Genomic DNA, 21,381 nt, shown 5'->3' on the forward strand with positions numbered 1-21,381 from the left:
ACTGGAACATGAAGCAATGTTTTAAATGTTCCAGGAAGGTTAACATATAACGGCACAGAATTAATGTTCCAGAAACATTCTGAAAACATGTAAATGTTCCTGTTTCAGTAAAAACCTTCTTAACAGTGGTAGACAAACATGCCCCATTCAAAAAGTCAAGAACAAGAGACAGATCAAGCTCCTGGTTTACGGGTGAAATTTCCTCATTGTTTAAGGCCAGAAATAAAGCTTGATCAACTGCTAGACACTTAGAGGAGAAAGACCATTGGCTTACCTTTAAACAGTTGAGAAACAAATGTACCTCTGCTGTTAGAAATCTAAATCCGAATATTACCTCAGCTTAATCACCAGCTCCAGAAACCCTCAAAACTTATGGAAAATAGTAAATTACCATAAAAATAACCCTCCTTGTCCAATCAGTGTCTTAGTTAACATTCATCTGATTTCTGACCAGAAGGAAATACAGTATCCGAAAAGTATTCACAACATTACATCCTTATTCCAAATTGTATTATATTAAAATACCCCATTATGACCATGTGAAAAAAAGGTTTCTCAAAAGAGTATTGAAAATGTATTAAAAATAAAAAACTAAGAAATCACATTTACATAAATTAAGTTGAGGGGTGGAGCGTTGTGTGTGTGCTCTTACTGTGAGATTGCACCGGAAGGGGGGAGGGAGGGCTCCACGCTGGCAGTCACGCTCTCTACTGCTCTCTGGTTCAATGAAGGTCATTTAAAAACCAGGACATTTCCTCACTTTCTGAAAAAAAAAACGGGACGCCCAGGACAGGACGTGAAATACGGACATGTCCCGGGAAATACGGGCGTTTGGTCACCCTAGCTAATGCCATCCCTACAGTCAAGGGACAGTCACAGTGGTGGCAGCATCATGCTATGGGGATGTTTTACAGCAGCAGGAACGGGTAGACTAGTCAGGATAGAGGGAAAGATGAATGCAGCAATGTACAGAGACATCCTGGATGAAAACCTGCTCCAGAGCGCTCTTGACCTCAGACTGGGGCGACCATTCACTTTTCAGCAGGACAACGATCCGAAGCACACAGCCAGGATCTCAATAGAGTGGCTTCAGGACCACTCTGTGAATGTCCTGGAGTGGCCCAGCCAGAGCCCAGACTTGAATCCGATTGAACATCTCTGAAGATTTGAAAATGGCTGTGCACAGACGTCTCCCATCCAACCTGATGGAGCTTCAGAGGTACTGCAAAGAAGAATGGGCAAAACTGCCTAAAGAGAGGTGTGCCAAGCTTGTGGCATCATATTCAAAAAGACTTGAGGCTGTAGTTGCTGCCAAGGGTATTAAGGGTACTACAGGGTACTGTAGGGTACTACAAAGTATTAAGCAAAGGCTGAGAATACTTATGTAAATATGCTTTCTTTGTTTTTTAATTTTAATAAGAATACTTTTTTCACATGGTCATAATGGGGTATTTTGTGTAGAATTTTGAAAAAGAGATTAATTTAATACAATTTGGAATAAGGCTGCAACGTAACAAAATGTGGAAAAAGTGAAGTGCCGTGAATACTATCCAGATGCACTGTATGTCAAGCTTTTAACTGACATTTTGCTGCAGCTGGCCAAATCTTTTATAGAAATAGCACAAACTTCAGCCATTTTCTCCATATTTAGTTGCTAATGCCCTCCACGAAAATACTCTGGAGAAGATGGGCAGGGTCCCTTTTTATTGCGTCTTGCAGCCCCAATTATTTTAAATTACATTTTAGACATTTTTAATCTCTCAGTTTAGCTGGAAAACAGCTCATGTAATTTCTCTGCATAAAGGTGGTGAGACAACAGAGTTGAATAATTATAGGCCAATCTCAAAACTGTCAAGTTTAGCAAAGATCTCTAGTGAACCAACAATTGAAAAATTGATTTAATACATACATACAGTTGTGGTCAAAAGTTTACATACACTTGTAAAAAAACAATGTTATGGCTGTCTTGAGTTTTGAATAAGTTCTACAACTCTTATTTTTCTGTGATAGAGTGATCGGAACACATACATGTTTGTCACAAAAAACAGTCATAAAATTTGGTTCTTTCATAAATTTATTATGGGTCTGCTGAAAATGTCACCAAATCTGCTGGGTCAAAAATATACATACAGCAACAAAATTTGTCAATTTTGGTGATGTAGCGAGTTGTGTCAATCAAATTAGCTTCATGTCATGGCCTCTTCACTTCTTGTAAGTGATTCTGACTGACTACAGCTGTTGACTTCTCATGAGCCCATTTAAATAGGGCTCATTTGACCCAGTGATTAGACTCAGCTACAAAAGCTACAATGGGAAAGTCAAAGGAACTCAGTGTGGATCTGAAAAAGCGAATTATTGACTTGAACAAGTCAGGGAAGTCACTTGGAGCCATTTCAAAGCAGCTACAGGTCCCAAGAGCAACTGTGCAGACAATTATACGCAAGTATAAAGTGCATGGAACAGTTGTGTCACTGCCACGATCAGGAAGAAAACGCAAGCTATCACATGCTGCCGAGAGGAGATTGGTCAGGATGGTCAAGAGTCAACCAAGAATCACCAAGAAGCAGGTCTGCAAGGATTTGGAAGCTGATGGAACACAGGTGTCAGTCTCCACAGTCAAGCGTGTTTTACATCGCCATGGACTGAGAGGCTGCCGTGCAAGAAAGAAGCCCTTGCTCCAGAAAAGGCACCTTAAGACTCGGCTGAAGTTTGCTGCTGATCACATGGACAAAGATAAAACCTTCTGGAGGAAAGTTCTCTGGTCAGACGAAACAAAAATTGAGCTGTTTGGCCACAACACCCAGCAATATGTTTGGAGGAGAAAAGGTGAGGCCTTTAATCCCAGGAACACCATGCCTACTGTCAAGCATGGTGGTGGTAGTATTATGCTCTGGGGATGTTTTGCTGCCAGTGGAACTGGTTCTTTGCAGAAAGTAAATGGGATAATGAAGAAGGAGGATTACCTCCAAATTCTGCAGGAAAACTTAAAACCATCAGCCCGAAGGTTGGGTCTTGGGCGCAGTTGGGTGTTCCAACAAGACAATGACCCAAAACATACATCAAAAGTGGTAAAGGAATGGCTAAACCAGGCTAGAATTAAGGTTTTAGAATGGCCTTCCCAAAGTCCTGACTTAAACCCCATTGAGAACATGTGGACAGTGCTAAAGAAACGGGTTCATGCAAGAAAACCATCACATTTAGCTGAACTGCACCAATTCTGTCAAGAAGAGTGGTCAAACATTCGACCTGAAGCTTGCCAGGAGCTTGTGGATGGCTACCAAAAGCGCCTAGTTGCCGTGAAAATGGCCAAGGGACATGTAACCAAATACTAATGTTGCTGTATGTATATTTTTGACCCAGCAGATTTGGTGACATTTTCAGCAGACCCATAATAAATTTATGAAAGAACCAAATTTTATGACTGTTTTTTGTGACAAACATGTATGTGTTCCGATCACTCTATCACAGAAAAATAAGAGTTGTAGAACTTATTGAAAACTCAAGACAGCCATAACATTATGTTTTTTTACAAGTGTATGTAAACTTTTGACCACAACTGTAAATGATATTGCTGGAGTTCATTTCAAACCAAGGGAGACTTGGTTTGTCTAACAGAATTACAGTATTGAGTAGCTTGTTATATTAGCTTTATTGCTCTTCATAATTGTTTACATTATTAGCCTCACCACTTCAGTTAGTTAATTTGTGAGGTACAAGCTCCTACATTTCTCCTGTGCCAAGAAAGCTTCTACTAAGTGTTAGATTACTACAGAGTGTACTATAAAGCAGTTTCCAAAAGTTCTACAGTCCTGAAACTGCAGGTTTGTGTACTGCAGAAATATACTCTAATTAAAAGTTTATGCTCTCCTCAAATGCTGGACATAATTCAGGGTGAAATATACAATATGTTGAGTTGTGAGAGTAATGGCTTTCCTGTGTTGACTTTTTCCTGTGGTGCTGGCTTCACTCTGTCCAAATGCTTGAGGGAAAGACTCACTGCTTAACTTCATCTTACTCAGTCCAGCATGTCTATGGAAATGTCTTGAAATAGCCAGCCATTAATAGTGACAAATTACAGTTTAAACAAGTTACCATGTTTTTTATACTGATCTTATACAAAGAATCCCATACATGTATAAATATATTAGATAAGATTTTTTATTCCTCCACAGGAAAAAAACACCAGGCTGTCCCCAAACAGCCAGAAGGAACCTCAGCCAGATCCAGGAGAGAGCCTTGGATGCATGTGCCCCCGGGATTCCATGGCCAATTTTCAGACCAAAAGGTAATGTGTCGCTTGACTAACATTACCCTCTTTTCCTGAGTAAATTTTTCAGTTTATACTATTGTCTAAAAGGCCGTTCTCTGTTTTTTTTCTTTGCAGTGGGACTCCTTCAAAGCCCAGCAGTTTTCCACAATTCTATACACAGCTCCAGAAATTCACTGTGTCTGCAGATAAGGTGCCCATTTATGACTCCATCATTACACAACTCTTACACAACCAGTAGCACTTAGAAACCTTCAGCAAGCTCTCGTCTGTCCAGTCTGGTCGTCACAGACGGAAAAAAGTCTCGTTAAACCTGTCCAAATACTGTAGGTGTAGCCTCCTACCATAATACTTCATTTGAATGGATCCCATAGTGTACCAGGTTAAGGTCATGGCAGCACAGTGAAAATGGCTAACAAGGAAAGACTACATCATGTTTATGTGCAAGCAACTGTGTTTTTATGACACAAAGTTATTTGTCATACACCAGCATTAGTTTCTGCTGTAATTGCTGACTTCCAGGAATTGTCCTCACCCCAAGAATCCCAGCCAAGCGTTAGCACATCTGACTGGAGCAGCCAAAGATTCAGAGCCTGGCCAAAAACCACTGTTCTCTATGACACAACCTTTGTGTTCCCATATCCTTGTGGAATCACACACCTCACCTCATCCTTCTCCTCCATCCTCTAGACTCTCTCCTGGCTCAAGGACAGCGTCACCATGGCAACAAATGTCTGCAGCAGTATGGAGGAGCCTGGCAGCTACGAGGTAGCAAAGAAGTACCAGGCCTCTCTGGAAAAGGATATCCTGTCGAACAAAGACCGCATAGAGCTGGTCAAGAAGGTGAGATCACCAAGCACACATTAAAACCTCTGGACTTATTGGCAGTTGCATTGTTTGTATTGGCATTGATGACATATTTGTTATTTTACATTATTAATTCATTAAATATTACACTAAATGCACAATGAAGTTACAGGCAGAACATTTTTCTTGCTAGCTCATATTTATACCAGTGTTTTTGTGTTGTTGTTTTTTTTTTAAATAAGGAGGGCCACAGCCTGGTCCGAGCGCAGCACCCTGGCAGTACCAAGATACAGGAGTTCCTCAGCCAGCTCGAGGTGTTGTGGGAGGAGCTCAATAGACGTCATCAGAAGAATGGGGTGGTCCTGTGTGCTGCAGAGGAACTCAACCGCAAGGTACGCTCATAGACTGACAGACCTTGTAAGGAGGAAAAGCCAGACACTAAAGAGCACTCCCGAGTCCATCTATCTAAAACCAGTTAAAATGTAAATATATAGGTACTACTGCTGTCGGGCACATTTGAAAAATAATCAATTTAATAGCATGTTTAATAACAGTGGATACTTACTGTTTTCCGAGATGAATTAATTACTGATTTTTGATATTGGAAATTATATCCTTGTACTGGCCAGACATTGGTTTTATTAAAAAAATGTATTCTACTTTCTCAAATGAAAGGAATGTTGTATAAATTTGTATTAATTTACTTATATTACAAGGGAAATAGGGAGTTGGTAGTCTGTCCATAAACTGGCTGTGTGTAATCTGAAGAATGGGTGAACGGTTATCCTTTGAATAAAAACATCTATATTTTCCGTGTTCCTTGCTCTCTCTTTCTGCATGTTTTCAGGTGGTCAGGGTGCTGCAGAGGCTGGGCAGTTTAGAAGCCTGGCTCGAGGCAGTGGAGCTGTCTATCAAGCAGGTGTCCTTGGCAGGAGATCCTGAGTCAGTGAGTGTGGCAGAGAGAGAGAGCTCCTTGCTGGAAAAGGAATTGGAAACTCACGGCCAGGAGCTTCCCAGTCTCAGGCAGGAAATTGAGGCCCTTTGCTGCCAGAGTCACTGCCATGCCCAGCTACTCTACACGCGGATGGAGGACATAGATAAAAAGTATGAACTCTAATTAGGACTGTCGGGGCTGCTCTATATATTATATTTAGCTGATAAAATTAAATACAAATATCATTTACTTGACTTCAATCACTGATACACAGATTGAATCATGACATGTTGAATCATTTATTTCTGGCAAATTCCTGTATTTTAATATTGATAAAACAGATGAAAATCTACATGAAACATGAGTGACAGTGGCAAGAAAATCCCTTAGAGCTGGAGTAAGAAACACTTGGAGGAAACAAGACTCATCGTCCTCTGATTAGACTACTCATAAACGTCATGATACATCATGTGACAGTCTGATTTTCAAAACGTCAGTCTGTATAGGGCAGGATAGTTAGACAGTCAGTAAGAAGAAAGATGTCTATGTCTATGTTACTTTCTGGCTCTATTTAGTCAGATATATTCAGCCATATCTGACTAAATGGAGAGAGCCAGAAAGTAGCATAGACATGGAGGCACTCTGAAACACTGGCATCCACCCACTTCACCGAGTGCAGTAGCCGAACAACAGCACCAGCCTCTCGGTTTACCACAATTCCCTATGTTCATGAACTCCTGGAAGGGAAACATTAATTATGAAAAGCTAAACTAAACAAGTTTTCAGTCTAAACCTAAAGATTAGCATTAGCAGCGTTTTATAGACAGTACACTGTTTTCCATATTATTTTGCAAGTGATTTTTTTATATATATATTTTTTCAAATTTTCCTAAATGGTCAATGCAAATAAAGTCATGACATGTTAAGTATAAATCCATATTTATTTGAACAAACCTCTTAAAGATAACATAAATTTTTTAAATAAAATAAAAAAACTTAAAATGCAATGTAATTTGCAATTATGCACAACAGAGTTTCAAAATAGAAAAAGTATATATTTTTTTATTTGCAGCATTAAGTGGTCACATTTACTAAAAATCTAAATCTATTTTAATTAAAAACATCTTAACAGGCAAAGTTACATGTGAAATATTGCCTTTATTTGACATTGAACTTGAGTTTTTGGGCAGTTTCTTCTTAAGTTTCTTTGCAGTATGTCAGAATAGCCTCCCAAAGGTTCTCGATACGGTTGATGCATTAAGATGATTTTGCTCCGGAAGGTACGGTTCTTCTTTTTGTACCATGGAAGAAAGTGGTCAATAAGAAACTCTGTATACTTTGCTGAGATCAATTTCACACACTCAGGGACCCTAAAGGGGATAGCAGCTCTTGCTATGATTCCAGCTCAAAACATGACTCCATTCATATGTACCCGGTAATGTTTGCATACCTTGTCCAAGGCATTGCACTTTCACACTTTTCAGCAGGAGAGAGATCCTTTTTCTTTCCCATATTGCTTGATAATGTGGCCTGTTAATAATGTGGAATAGTTAATTTTGTGTTTTTTTTTTTATACTGTTATAATTAGGAGTTTGTTCAAGAAAATTGGATTCATACTTTACGGGTCATAACTTAGAAATAATATCGATTGTCATTTGCATTGACCATTTATGGAAAATCTAAAAAAAAACTGAAACACGGTTTACTCACAATTATACTCTATTTGATCCCCACATACACACTTTCAGACATCACTTTCAAATGCCACATAGTTTTATGCTAAAGTTCTCTACATAGGTGGAGCACATGTTGTTTTAACTAGGAGTGACTAACCTTTTTGGTACTGGCACTCTTGAATTAGTGGTCTGGACTGTGACTAAAGTGAAATGACTAAACGTTGATTTGGTTTCAGGGTTGATTTTGTGTTTCTATTGCTTCTCAGATTTAGCAGAGTTCAGATGGCACTGACACAGCAGAGCTCTGAGCTAAAGGACACACGCATGCTAACAGAGTTTCTGGAGAGAGTGGAGCTGGAGGAGAACCATTACAACACTCTGGGCCAGGTATGATCCAATACACAATACTATAATGACAATACACTGTCATCAAAATAACCATGTTATTTCAGACTTATGAGATATGATAGAATGTCAGATAAAAACATATACTATATTGCCAAAAATATTCACTAACCCATCCAAATCAATAAATACAGGTGTTCCAGTCACTTCCATGACCACATGTATGTAAAACCATGCACCTAGACATGCAAATTGCTTCTACAATAGGAATGGCTCCATCCAAGCCTTACATCATTAAGTGCAATGCAGAGAAAAGGATGCAGTAGTGTAAAGCACGCTGCCACTGGACTCTAGAGCAGTCGAGACCTGGAATAACGAATCACACTTCTGATGGAGTTAATGCTTTAGCATACCAAAAGATTTTGGACAATTTCATGCTCTCAGCAGTTTGTGGAGGTCCCTTCCTGTTACAACATGACTGCACACCGGTGCACAAAGCAAGCTCCATAAAGACCTTTACCAAAGAGTGTGGTGTGGTTACCTTTGTGGTAATTTAGATGCGTGCAAAGGCGAGCAAATGCTTTTGGAAATATTGTGTAACTCAACTGAAGTTAAGGGAGTGTGGTTGTGGTTATATTTTATTTGTATGTTCTTTGTTGGTTGTGCAGCCTCTTAAGAGTGATCTGGATTGTGAACCAACTCTGCTGCCTCGGGCGGGGAGTGCCGACAGCGAGCTGGTTGAATGCCTGGTAGACCCTGTGGAGGAGCTGAGGGAGGCGGTGGAGATGCTCAATGATACAGCGCGAGAAAGAGGCCGCTGCCAGGAACATGACCACTGCATTAGAGAACTCCTAAAGAGGGTAAAATAAAATAATAGGTTTCACAGCACTTGCAGGGGCCAGGAAAGAAAATCAAATAACTAATTCAATGAAAGAAATAAGAACAAGTATAATACAAAATATCTATTATTATTAATATTAGTATTATTATTGTTGTTGTTGTTGTTGCTGCATGCATCTTGTGTATATATAAAAACTGTGCTCTAAGATGTACTGAAATATTAATATTTGTTTGCTATAAAGGATGTGTTATGCAGAAGTTACCAAATGTGTTTAGATTGTATCTTTTCTGTTTGATTTTAGCTGATAAGGGCAGTTGTGAGTATTTGTGAGTAGTTTAGCCAAACAAATTATAAAATTGCTATAGAATTTTTTTTACACATTTACAAATAAGACCTGCTATATATCTGACTTTTGTGAAATTTATAGTTTAGGTATTGATGCCTACATTGGTGTAAGGAAGATGATAAAGAATGCTTTTTGAAATATGCTCTTTCGTCTTTATTTACTATGATAAATCCTTTAGGCGAAACTTAAACTGGTATTTTGTTTGTTGCTGGTGTTGCAGTTACCATATGTACAATTCCAATACCCAGATGAGAGCTGTTAGTACTGTAACAGAAGCCGATTGTGACTCTGGTCATTTTGACAATATTCACCTAAAACCCCTCACCTGCTCTTTCTACATGTCAGCATTCCACTATAGCCATACGGGTGGAGGAGTGTCTCCAGCACTGTGCAGAACTAGCCATAGACATCCTGGAGATGGAAAACAAGATGGCTGTACGGTGTGAACCAGAACGGTGTGGTCTGGCCAGCCTACAGGAGCAGCAGGACCAGCTGAAGGTAAGGGCCAGACTGATATTGATACTTAAAGATATTGCTCCTTGTGGTGGCGCTAATCAAATGAATAGGGTAAACCTGCAGTAAAGAATATTCATTGTGAAATTCTGGGAAACTGGCACCAATAAATCCATAATTCCTGGTATTTGACAATTTAGAAGTATTTTATCCTCTTCAATAACACAGATGCTGTAAAGTATCATAGAGAATTGTCTCAGATTCACAGTATCATAATCTCCCCATTATTGTGGGCAACATATCGTAATAATATTGTATCATGAGATGCCATGTGATTCCAACCCCTATTATACTCCATAGGAAGGCCTGTCACAATAATTATGTTATGGATGTATCGTACAATAAATTAACATGATGTCAATACATTTTGCTGCTGGTTACTTTTAGCCAGTCATGTTGTTCTGTTTTTTTCGAACCATCAAAAGTCCACAGACTTTAGTGTCCAATGTTAAGTGACACTGCCAGTCTCATTAAAAGTTGTATTGGATGAACTACTAAAGCTACAGGACCTGTTGAACAGATGATTAACCCCTTAAACCCCAGCCTATTTTGGTGTGGTGTTTTTGTTTTACTTATTTTTGAATGTACAGCCTTCAAATCTATTCACACAAGAGTTTTCTTTTAGGTAATAGTTAGATTAGAGTGCATATTAGTACCTAATGAAAGTGATTTAGTACACTGGATATTTACTATCAGCTGCTTATAATGAAATACTAAAGCATGGGAATATAAAGATAAGCCTATTCGTCAGGTCAGTGCTACTGTTAGAAACAGTCGGGTTTCCTGTTTGTCACAATGTATGAATCTTGTTGGTGCGTTGACAGATTCCTGAATAATTAAGCTGTATATACAATGGTTTTAAGGTTTAAAAGTGCATTGTCTGAACAACTGATTGGTCCAGCCGTCTTGTCTATAGAGATATAATAGTCTCTGGGTGTTGATGTAATGGATACAGGCTGACCAGCTCTCTGCTTTCAGCTCTCTGCGTTATCCCATGATGACTTAACTTTAGCACATTGTTTCTACAGTCCTTTTCCTGTTTTGGTTTTCTGTTTGTTCTGTTTCCAATTGCTCATATCCTTTTTTGGTTAGAGAAAGTGAATAAAATCAACTGCAATGTATGATCTATATTATTTTCCACAAAAGATATCACATTGTGTTTGTTTGTTTTTTGTGGTGTGTGTGTGTGTATGTGTGAGCCTGTGTATTTATGTGTGTGACTGTGTGAGAGTTTTAGGGTGGGACAGGTAGGTGGGAACTATTCAGCATGACTCATATTTGGGCAGTTAGTGTGTATCGGTTCCATATCCCTAGAAATGACCTAATCGCTCACACTGAAATAGCTGTGCTGTAACCCTAAAGGCATCCGCCAATCTCTACACCCAATGTTGTGTGAGGAAAACACTGCTGAGTATTTGTCCCATGAGGTCTGTCGAACATTTATTAACAGTCCTGACATATGTAGCACATATGGTCCTTTTACATGGAGGAAACCCTGAATATACTGTGTAGTGGTGAATGATCTAGTACAGTGAACTCTGTTTTGTGTAATAAAATGTCAGTTTCATGCCTTCTGTCTGCCAGAGCGGTTGGGTAGTATTTGACCATTCCCATGTTTAGCATCTATCAAGACCTGCATACCAACACAGTCATGCGTGACCCCTGGCTGTAAAGAGGGCCACACTTCACTTGTGCTCCTTTTTCTCGATGTAGAAAAAGAGACCACACTCAACTCGCCTTGAGCAGGATAAGATATTTTTACTCGCACTTCATCCCTCTGTGTGGGATTTTGTTGTTTACCTGCCCATGTGTTTTCCATCTTTGCAGCCCAGGTCTGTGTACACAGCGCTACTCTACTACCATCAAGCTAGTAGCTCGAAGCTAGTAACTTTAGACACTTTGCAAGTACTGAACTCCCTGTGAATACTGAAAACCTAGCTATTCTCTGAAATTCACTATTTTTGAGTGACTTTGTGACCTTGTTCGCAGCTTAGCCAATAGCACGCCAAATAAGATCTTATTAAGATCTTAATAAGAACTCTCCAGCTGTCCCCTACAAATGCTAAATAAGTTCAGTTTTTCAGGGTGCTGTTTACCTTGTACTATTTTTCTTTCCACAACACTCGACCTGTGGAACACGTATGTGTACATTACTACATCACACAAGCCTTTCAAAACCGCATGTTTTAGTTAAATGTGCATACATTCAGCTTTGCCTTGGATTGGCCACGTAGATTTTTATCAGGGGCATTCCAGCAGCCCTATCCTCTGTTGGCATCAGACATTAAGATTCTCTTATATTTAGATGACTGGCCTGTTTGCTCATCCACTCAGAAATAGACTTATTATTCATTTCCATACGCAAACCCTTTGTCAGTCAGTTCAGTTCATAGACATGTGGCTAGACTTTCCCCTTTAAAATAAACCCAGGATGAACGTAGCCTCATTTTCAGGCCTGGGTAGTTCTGTCCTGTCAGCGGCTTTGCTAAGCAGTGGTGAGTCTGCCTTCGTAACATGTTGGTACTTTTGATACACTACATAACTGCTCTGGTGGTCAGAAGGCATGAACTATAACGCTAGTTCCGCTTGTAAATGTAGTTCTCTGATTCTGGTTGATTGTGTCTCAGAAGAGCAAGTAATGTGTGCACAGTATGCTCCGAACCGCTACCCATCTCTGAGTGTGTCCCACAAGGATCAGTACTTGGGCCGATATTATTTAATGTATTCATAAATTATATTGTCACCTCCATTGCTGACTGGAAAAAAAAATATTCTGATGACATAGTTTTATGTTGCTCAGCTGACCACAGTAGTGCTGCTGTAGATAAACTGCAGCTCACTTTTAATGATATACAGTCAACACTTTTATCTATGCTAGATTATGGTGATGTGATTTACAGATATGCATCAGCAACTCATTCATTACTAGTGACCGTACAGGACATAATTGTTTGCTGTATGAAAAAGTTGGGGGATCTTCTCTTTCTGTGTGTCGGAAAACACTCTGGTTTATTTTAAAGTTTATTTTATTTTTTAAAGCACTTTCAGGCCATATGCCACATATTTTACACAAATGCTTATTAATAATAACACAACTTACCAGACTCGCTCAAGTGACTGGATCCCCCTTCAGTTTTTACTAAACTGGGAAAATCTGCTTTTAGCTACAGTGCACTCTAAAACTTAGCTCACTGGGGTCACAATTTTTTTTTAAACTCCTAGTTGATTGTAAAAGAGGGCCACCCTTAATGTACTCTGAGTATGAATGTTGATAAATTGATTGATTATAGCAAGGAACATGGTGTTTTGGTATTTAATTCTCTTGACACATGCTTTTCATGGGGATTATTATCAATCACTTAACTGTGTGGCCACTACTATAACTGCATCCAGCTTCCTGCATGCATAACTAGCGATAATTTACTTTAGCTTTAAAGTGTATCTTTGTTTTTCCATAGGTGCACTATAATGCATTGGAAGAGGAGGTGAAGGTCATGGAGAGTCTGTCTGCTCAGTTAGCAGTTCTGTGCCCAGAGAGACTGCATGCTCTAAAGATTGAAGTTGAAACCAGCCTGCAAGCATGGGAGGAGTTAGGCAGGAGTATGGCTGAAAACCAGAGAAGACTGCTGCAATTCAGCCACCTTCGTCATTTCTTTAGGAGCTACTTGGAAATGATGTATGTATAAATAAAAACTTATTTTGTACTTGTATGTAAGTGTATGCACATGGAATCTGTTAATTGAAGAGTGCTCATTTTATAGAGCTATGAATGAGTGGACGTGCATATGCATTTATTTGGTGTGCTGATGTGATCATAGAATGCTTTTCCCCTATTGTTTCCTATACTGCATTTTTATTCCCCATATTGCAGATCTTGGACAGAAGACACTCGTTCCCGCATATTCTCAGAGAGTGCTCTGTGTGAGGACAGAGAAAGCCATGGCTCCATTGTTGAACATTTGGACCAGCAAATAGAACTAAAGTTCAAGGACTTTGATCTGCTAGCTGCTGCAGGGGCGAAGCTCCTCAGTGAGGATCACCACTTGGCCAAGATGGTGAGGTTATCAAATCAAATCAAATCAAATTTATTTGTATAGCGCTTTTTACAACAGGTGTTGGCACAAAGCAGCTTTACAGAAACATGATTACAGGACAAAGAATCAGGCAAAACATTACACATAGAAAATACAGAATACAGAACCCTAATAGGGGCCTAATAGGAGAACTTCTGTTTTATCACTATTTAATAGGAGGAAGTTGTGCGACATCCATGATTTTACATCTTCTACACAATCCTCGATTTTCTTTAATCTCACTCTGTCATCAGGTTTGGCTGATATGAAGAGCTGCGTGTCATCCGCATAACAATGAAAATTCACATTGTGTTTTCTAATAACTTTGCCCAGTGGGAGCATATATAATGTAAATAATAACGGTCCTAATATAGAGCCTTGTGGAATTCCATATCTTACCTTGGTATAACTGGAAGACATATCATTTATCCTCACAAACTGATAGCGATCGGTTAAGTACGATTTAAACCATGCTAAGGCAGTTCCGGTTACACCGACCATGTTCTCTAGTCTTTCTAAAAGGATAGTATGATCTATTGTATCAAAGGCTGTGCTCAGATCGAGAAGTACCAGTAAGGAAACACAGCCTTGGTCGGCGGCTATAAGTAGATCGTTTGTTATTCTAACTAAAGCTGTCTCAGTGCTATGATAAGGCCTAAATCCAGATTGAAATTTTTCATAGATCTGGTTTCTTTGCAGGTAAGAGCAAAGTTGTTGGGCTACAGCTTTTTCTAAAATCTTAGAAATAAACGGTAAGTTTGAAATAGGTCTATAGTTAGACAGTACACTAGGATCAAGATTTGGTTTCTTGATCAGAGGTTTAATTACAGCTGTTTTAAAGGCTTTGGGTACATGGCCCAGGGCGAGCGATGAGTTTACTATCATTAACAGAGGTTTAATTATATCTGGCAGTACCTGTTTTAATAATTTTGTGGGAACAGCATCAAGTGTGCAGGTTGTGCTGTTTGAAGAGGAGATAATTTTCTCTAGTTCTAGCTGTGGAAGTGGGTTAAAGACTTCCAACCTAACTTCAGTAACAGAGTTTTGTTCTAGATCAGCCAGACCAGATGACAGAGAGGATGTAATATTTATCTGTTTAATTTTATCCCGAATGTTTTCAATTTTACTATTGAAGAAGTCCATAAAATCGTTGCTGGTGTAAATGGCTGGAATCTGAGGTTCAGTACCTGCCTGGTTTTTAGTTAATTTGGAAATAACACTAAAGAGAACTCTAGGATTATTTTTATTTATCTCGATCTGTGAGGCCAGATATGCTGAGCGGGCTTTATTAAGTTCTTTTCTATATTTAACAAGACTGTCTTTCCACGCAGAGTGAAACACTTCCAGTTTAGTTGATCGATATTTACGCTCTAAATTTCGTACTAACTGCTTTAAGGTACGAGTTTGATCATTGTACCACGGTGCGAGCTTTTTCTGTCTCTCTATTTTGTGTTTAAGGGGTGCTACAACATCTAAGGTAGAGCGAAAGGTATTTTCTAAACCTTCGGTTAGTTTGTCTAGTTCTACTGGGTCTACAGGAGAGTACATTAGAGTTGATAAGTCTGGAAGCTTATCTGTAAATTGTTGGGCTGTAAAAGGCGTAATTGAACGTTTTACAGAGTAGCTAGGGGATGTACGTATATTATGACTAAGATGTAATTTAAATGAAATAAGGTAATGATCTGAAATTGCGGAGGTTTGAGAACGAATATTCGGGTTATCTATGCTCACACCCAGGGTCAAAACTAAATCCAGAGTATGATTACAGTAATGAGTAGGTCCTGTTATATTTTGAGTAATACCAACTGAGTCTAAAATCGATGTGAATGCCTTTTTTAATGGATCATCCAATTTTTCGAAATGAATGTTGAAGTCTCCAACTATAATCACTTTATCATTACTTACTGCTAAGTCTGTGACAAAATCACTAAATTCTTTTAAAAATTCTAAATAGGGCCCTGGTGGTCTGTAGATGTTAATTAAAGAAAATGCATTCTTTTTTGTAACTGGATTAATTATACTGGTGTAAAGAAGCTCAAAAGAAGTAAAATTTTCATAGTGTTTCTGATTGCTAACTAAGGTACTTTGGAAAAATATGCAGACCCCACCTCCTCTACCGGACAATCTCGGATTGTGTATATAATTATAGCCTGCAGGGGTGGCTTCATTTAATGCTACATATTCATTTGGCCTAATCCAGGTTTCTGTCAGACACAGAACATCGAATTTCTGATCAGTTATCATTTCATTCACCAGAACTGCTTTTGAATTTAGAGATCTAATATTAAGTAAACCAATCTTTAGGCTTGAAATGTTAGTACTACAGTCTGGATATGATTGTTTAATATAAGTTAAGTTATTTAGATTTACTGTTTTAGTTTTTTGATGTTTTTGTTTGACTCGGGGGACAGACACAGTCTGAATACATTGGTATCTAGGTAACGTCTCTTTGCAGCTCGCAGACGGTCGGTTAAGCCTCTCTGTCTGCGGCCTGGTCCCGGCTCTGGATTGTCAGCAGCTTCTAATACTACTCTGCCGACTAACTAAAAGACTATGAGCTATGCTGCATGAAAGTAAGGCAGCACCCTCCCGCGTGGGGTGGACACCATCCCTACCTAAAAGACCAGGCTTGCCCTCAAAGTGTAGCCAGTTATCTATAAAGCCCACATGATTTTCTGCACACCTTGGACATCCAGCGGTTCAGCGAAGAAAGCCTGCTGTAAGCTTCATCACCACGCCTCATTGGGATGGGGCCAGAGCAGATTACCTCCTCGGACAGCGTCTGGGCCTGTTTAATCACCTCTTTAATATTAGCCTTAGTTATTTCAGACTGCCGCAGACGAATATCATTGGCCCCTACATGAATTACTACCCTCGAATATCTCCTATTCCCTAACCTAAGGTTGCCACTAATGTCCGGTGCTCTGGCTCCCGGTAAACAAGTAACTGTTGCCGCTGGTGCCCCTAAAGGAGTAGCTAATTTCACGTGTCGGACGATAGAGTCTCCTATCACCAGAGTACCTTTAACAGGCTCCTCAGTTGGTGCTTCACTGAGCGGGGCAAACCTGTTTGACACGTGAACTGGGGGAGCGTGGTGTTTAGGTGGGCTGGCTGTGGCCTTTGCGGTAGCATTAGCCTTAGCCTTTCGACTATGCCGCCGAGACGTTACCCATTCGCCCCGCTGTGAGGGCTCTAAGGCCGGAGTCGAGGGGGTACTAACTCTCCCTGAGACACCCGGGGCTGCTAACAGTGAATCCTGCTGTCTATCCCTTATTAAACCCCGGATGTGCAGCTCTAACTTATTCACCTTATCCACCAAGGAGCTAACTATCTCACACTTAGTACAAATACCACTATTGTTACCAGTATCGGTGGATAAGGGATCTAAGCTATACATGCCACACTCTAAACAGGTGTAAACCTGAGCAGAAGCCATGGAGAAAAAAAGCACTCACCTTGTTTCAGTTGAAATTAGAAACTTACACAAACAAACTGCAGCAGCAAACAGCTAATCCAGCAAACCTGAGGAAAAAGTCTATAAAAGTAGACTGAGAGTGGATTAATAGGTGTGTAGAGCAAAGAGGAAGCAGACTAAAAGTGGATTAGTAAGTGTGAAGAGAGTAAAAGAGAAGAAAACAGAGAAAAGTGTAGAAGCTGAAGATTAAAGCAAGCTTTCAGCAGCAGAGCAGCACAGCAGCAGACCAGCACAGCAGCAGACCAGAGTAGTAGAGAGCAGAGCAGGGAGGTTATGATACTTCAAATACTAGTTAGATAGTCCTGCAGTTATTTTAATCAAAAGTAATGGGTGCGTCTTCCCGGACAGAAATTAAGTCTTGGACTACACACTTTTCCATCTTTGCAATGGCAGCAACACTCACTTATAAAGGACCAGCCTTCCATTTGTTTGATTAACATTTGAATTACATATTTTACATTACTGATAAAATCTGACAAAAACTTCATGATTAATTTGTAGCATTCGGCTCCATATGCACAAAAAAACATTGCGCTTGTGAAGATCTCAATATTGAGGGTGGGGTTCCCCACTGGCACACTGACGCTCCTCCATTTGCAACATAAGCAGCAAACTGATTGGCTTGTTTTCTTAAGGGGCAGGACTTTATGCTTAAACAGGCATCATAACTAGCAAAACAAGATCTCCCAGTCCTAATTCTGTTTGGTGGGCAGCTAGTGTTAGGACTTTGAGCAAGGCTCTTAATCCTGTAACCTCTCTCTAGAGAACTTTCCAGAAAAACAACTTACATAAGATCTAAGGGGGGTGAGACCTGCCAGTGATTTAGCTACTAAGATATATGATATTCACAGTCCCACAAAATTTACCAGATCAGTCTAGTTTAAGTATGAAACACCATTTATCCAAACCACCCAAACCCACATATACACCATCATGGACATAAACAATGAAAGGAGTCCCTTAATTCGTTCTTTGAAGAATGGACAGTCTATTAGTCAATGGATTCAAATAGTCCCACTAGTCCAGCCAGAGTCCTTAGCAGGGTTTAGAGCGGGTGAACAGTCTTTCTAGTGGTTGTCTGCTGACAGAGGTTGATAAGTCCTTGCTTCAGGCTTGACTCCTCTTGGGGTCTCAAAGTCACAGGGATTTGTGGACATACATAAACTCCCTCTGCACACACAAACTCCAATTATTACAACAAAAGTAGCCCTATCAGACCGCCCCTCACTATTAGTACTAGCATAATCAAGCAACCCTGTTAGCCTTAGCAAGTTAGCCATAGCAAGTTAGCATTAGCATAATCAAATTAGCACATGCATAAAACAAACATTTCCCCAAAAGCATGTTAGCATTAGCATGTTAGCATTAGCAAGTTAGCCTTAGCATATTAGCATTAGCAAATTAGCATTGGCATAATCAAATTAGCACATGCATAAAACAAATATTTCCCCAAAAGCATGTTAGCATTAGTATGTTAGCATTAGCACGTTAGCCTTAGCATGTTAGCATTAGCAAGTTAACCTAAGCATAATCAAATTAGCACATGCATAAAACAAACATTTCCACATCAGCATGTTAGCATTAGCATTCTACTCACTAAGTTTCACAATCTGTATTCCTTACATGTGTAATCACACCCCTCAACAACAGTTTAACACAGTTTAACACAATGACAAAAGTACTTACAGAAGGCATGAAACCATGAGGTTTCCTCCCAGGGAGACGCAGTACAGAGTGCAATGTGTTCACCCGTCAACTCTCTCTCTCTTTAAACCTCCTGTATGCAGCCAAAGCATAGGCAAAAAAATCTAGAAGCCCCCCTAGTGGCCGGGAGGCCAGAACGCTCAAAAACTCTATAAATAAGGCTATGTAGCCAATTTGGTTACACACCCACCCCCTTAAGAGTTGACCCAACCCAACCGTAGTAATACTTTAGATTTTCTACATGGATGGTGTCAACCCGACTAGAGTCATCAAGGTATTCAATCTCATAATTCACAGGACTAATTTTCCTAATTATTTTGGCAGGGCCTTTCCACTTCTCAGCTAACTTAGCAGCAAAACCCTTGTCTGCCCTAGATAGAGGATGCGTTTTTACCCAGACCACTTTGTATGCGTCATGATCTGGGTTAGGAGGCTGACTCAATAACCTTTCCAATGGTCCTTTGAGTTTTCTTCCCAACGCCACTTCAGCAGGAGTGAAACCTGTACTCTCCTGCCAAGCTGAATTGATGGCGAAGCGGAACTCTGGAATCCACTGGTCCCACAAACGATGTTTGTCCTTGACATATGATGCAATCATGGTTTTAAGCGTCCTGTTGACACGTTCAGTCAGGTTCGTTTGGGGGTGATAAGCGGTGGTGAGTTTCTGGACAACCCCCCATTGACGGCAAGTAGCATGCAAGAGCCGGGAGGTAAATTGAGCTCCCCTATCGGATACTAGGTAGGCTGGCGTTCCCCACCTGGTGAAGATGTCCTTAATCAATATTTGGACAATTTGTGAGGATTTTGCCTCTCTCAATGGGAACATCTCGACCCATTTACTACAGTAGTCCACGATGACTAAGAGGTGTTCGTTTTGTCTTGGGCTTTTAGGCAGAGGACCCATGAGGTCCACCCCTAGCATGTAGCCTGGTTCTACCACAGGAGTGGATTGAAGTCTGCCTGACAACTTGGAAATACGAGGTTTATATTTCTGACATATTTCACAACTTTTACAGTATGTCCAAACATCTCTCCGAATTGATGGCCAATACGCTATATTTAATAGCCGTAGAAGGGTCTTCATTTGTCCCAGATGTCCGCTTAATGGATTGTCATGCGCATACTGCAGGAAAGCTTCCCTATGCTGTACTGGGAGTACCACCTGCAAGGTGTGACCCAGTTGTTGATTCGGTACAGCTCTGAACAGTATGTCGTTTTTAGTTACAAAATGAATCCTGTCTTTTCGAGTTTCCTGATTACCAGCCTCATCTCTTTGTGGTTGTAATGTCCCATCTACCTCTTGTGCTCTGGCTATTTCTGCCCAGTCTACAGGGAGTCCATCGGAAGAGCCTGTAACTTGACAAGGTGCCATTACCCCTTCTGTCATTCTGTCTGGTATTCGTGACAGGGTGTCAGGTACAATGTTGCATTTACCTTTTCTGTACTGAACAGTGAAATCAAATGTTTGCAGCCTGATAGCCCACCGAGTCAATCTGGAGGTTGGTTTAGGGTGGTTGAAGACCCAAGAGAGAGCTGAATGGTCGGTTATCACTGTGAAATGTCGTCCCTCCAAATATACTCTCCATTTCTCCACGGCCCATACCACCGCTAAGCACTCTTTCTCTGCTGTAGAATAATTTCTTTCTGCTCCCTGTAAGAGTCTGGAAGCATAGGCTACGACAAGCTCAAGACCATCTGTCCCTTGTGACAGCACAGCACCCAATCCTTGATCACTAGCATCGGTTTGTATCTGAAACGGTTCCGAAAAATTAGGGGGAGTCAACACGGGTGCTGTAATTAAAGCCTGCTTTATGTCCTCGAAAGCCTTCTGGCATTCCTGCGTCCAGATCCACGGGGCGTTCTTCTTCTTTAGGGCATTAAGTATAGCAGCCCTCTCAGAAAAGTGTGTAATAAAACGGTGATACCAGCCCGCCATTCCAAGGAACCGTTGCAATTCCTTGATTGACCGTGGTTCAGGAAAGGCTTGTATTGCTTCTACCTTTCCCGGCTCAGTGCAGATGCCTTCTCCAGATATTACATGGCCCAAAAAGATGAGAGATCTTTGCAGCAAATTACACTTTCTCAAATTTAGTGTCAGCCCCGCTTGGTGGAGACATCTGAACACTTTTTCCAGGTGGCCTAGATGTTGCTCGATGGTACTGGAATAAACTACAATGTCATTGATATAGACAAAGCACGATTTCCCTTTCAAATTAACTAGTACCGAATCCATCAATCGCTGGAAAGTGGCAGCCGCATTCTTTATCCCAAATGGGAGCACTGTAAATTCGTAAAGTCCTTGACATGTGATGAAGGCAGTTTTAGGGATACTATCAGGTTCAAGACCAACTTGCCAATAACCACTCTTAAGATCTAAGGTGCTGAAGATTGCAGCCCCAT

The 21,381-nt window shown here is 40.3% G+C and overlaps 1 protein-coding gene and 1 long non-coding RNA gene across 9 annotated transcripts in view; one reads left to right on the forward strand and one right to left on the reverse strand.

Moving 5' to 3' along the window:
• LOC103028505 (spectrin beta chain, non-erythrocytic 1) overlaps positions 1-21,381 on the forward strand; it is a 58,290-nt gene that overhangs the window by 14,889 nt on the left and 22,020 nt on the right. For all 8 annotated transcript variants that reach the window (XR_007439954.1, XM_007238451.4, XM_049481238.1 and 5 more), the window contains exons 11-20: positions 4,173-4,285; positions 4,385-4,460; positions 4,958-5,110; positions 5,317-5,466; positions 5,922-6,178; positions 7,951-8,071; positions 8,698-8,889; positions 9,562-9,714; positions 13,188-13,405; positions 13,601-13,784. Coding sequence is in view for 7 of the 8 variants with exons in the window: in XM_007238451.4 (XP_007238513.3) it covers positions 4,173-4,285; positions 4,385-4,460; positions 4,958-5,110; positions 5,317-5,466; positions 5,922-6,178; positions 7,951-8,071; positions 8,698-8,889; positions 9,562-9,714; positions 13,188-13,405; positions 13,601-13,784 (1,617 nt within the window). In the remaining variant the exon portion in view is untranslated. The remainder of the gene's footprint in view (positions 1-4,172; positions 4,286-4,384; positions 4,461-4,957; positions 5,111-5,316; positions 5,467-5,921; positions 6,179-7,950; positions 8,072-8,697; positions 8,890-9,561; positions 9,715-13,187; positions 13,406-13,600; positions 13,785-21,381) is intronic.
• LOC125802918 (uncharacterized) lies at positions 18,157-19,355 on the reverse strand. Its single transcript, XR_007439955.1, has 2 exons — positions 18,964-19,355; positions 18,157-18,447 (listed from the first exon to the last, which is right to left on the reverse strand). It is a non-coding gene; the product is annotated as an uncharacterized LOC125802918 (long non-coding RNA).

The sequence above is a fragment of the Astyanax mexicanus genome, chromosome 7 (assembly GCF_023375975.1).
Source record: "Astyanax mexicanus isolate ESR-SI-001 chromosome 7, AstMex3_surface, whole genome shotgun sequence".
Lineage (NCBI taxonomy): Eukaryota > Metazoa > Chordata > Actinopteri > Characiformes > Acestrorhamphidae > Astyanax > Astyanax mexicanus.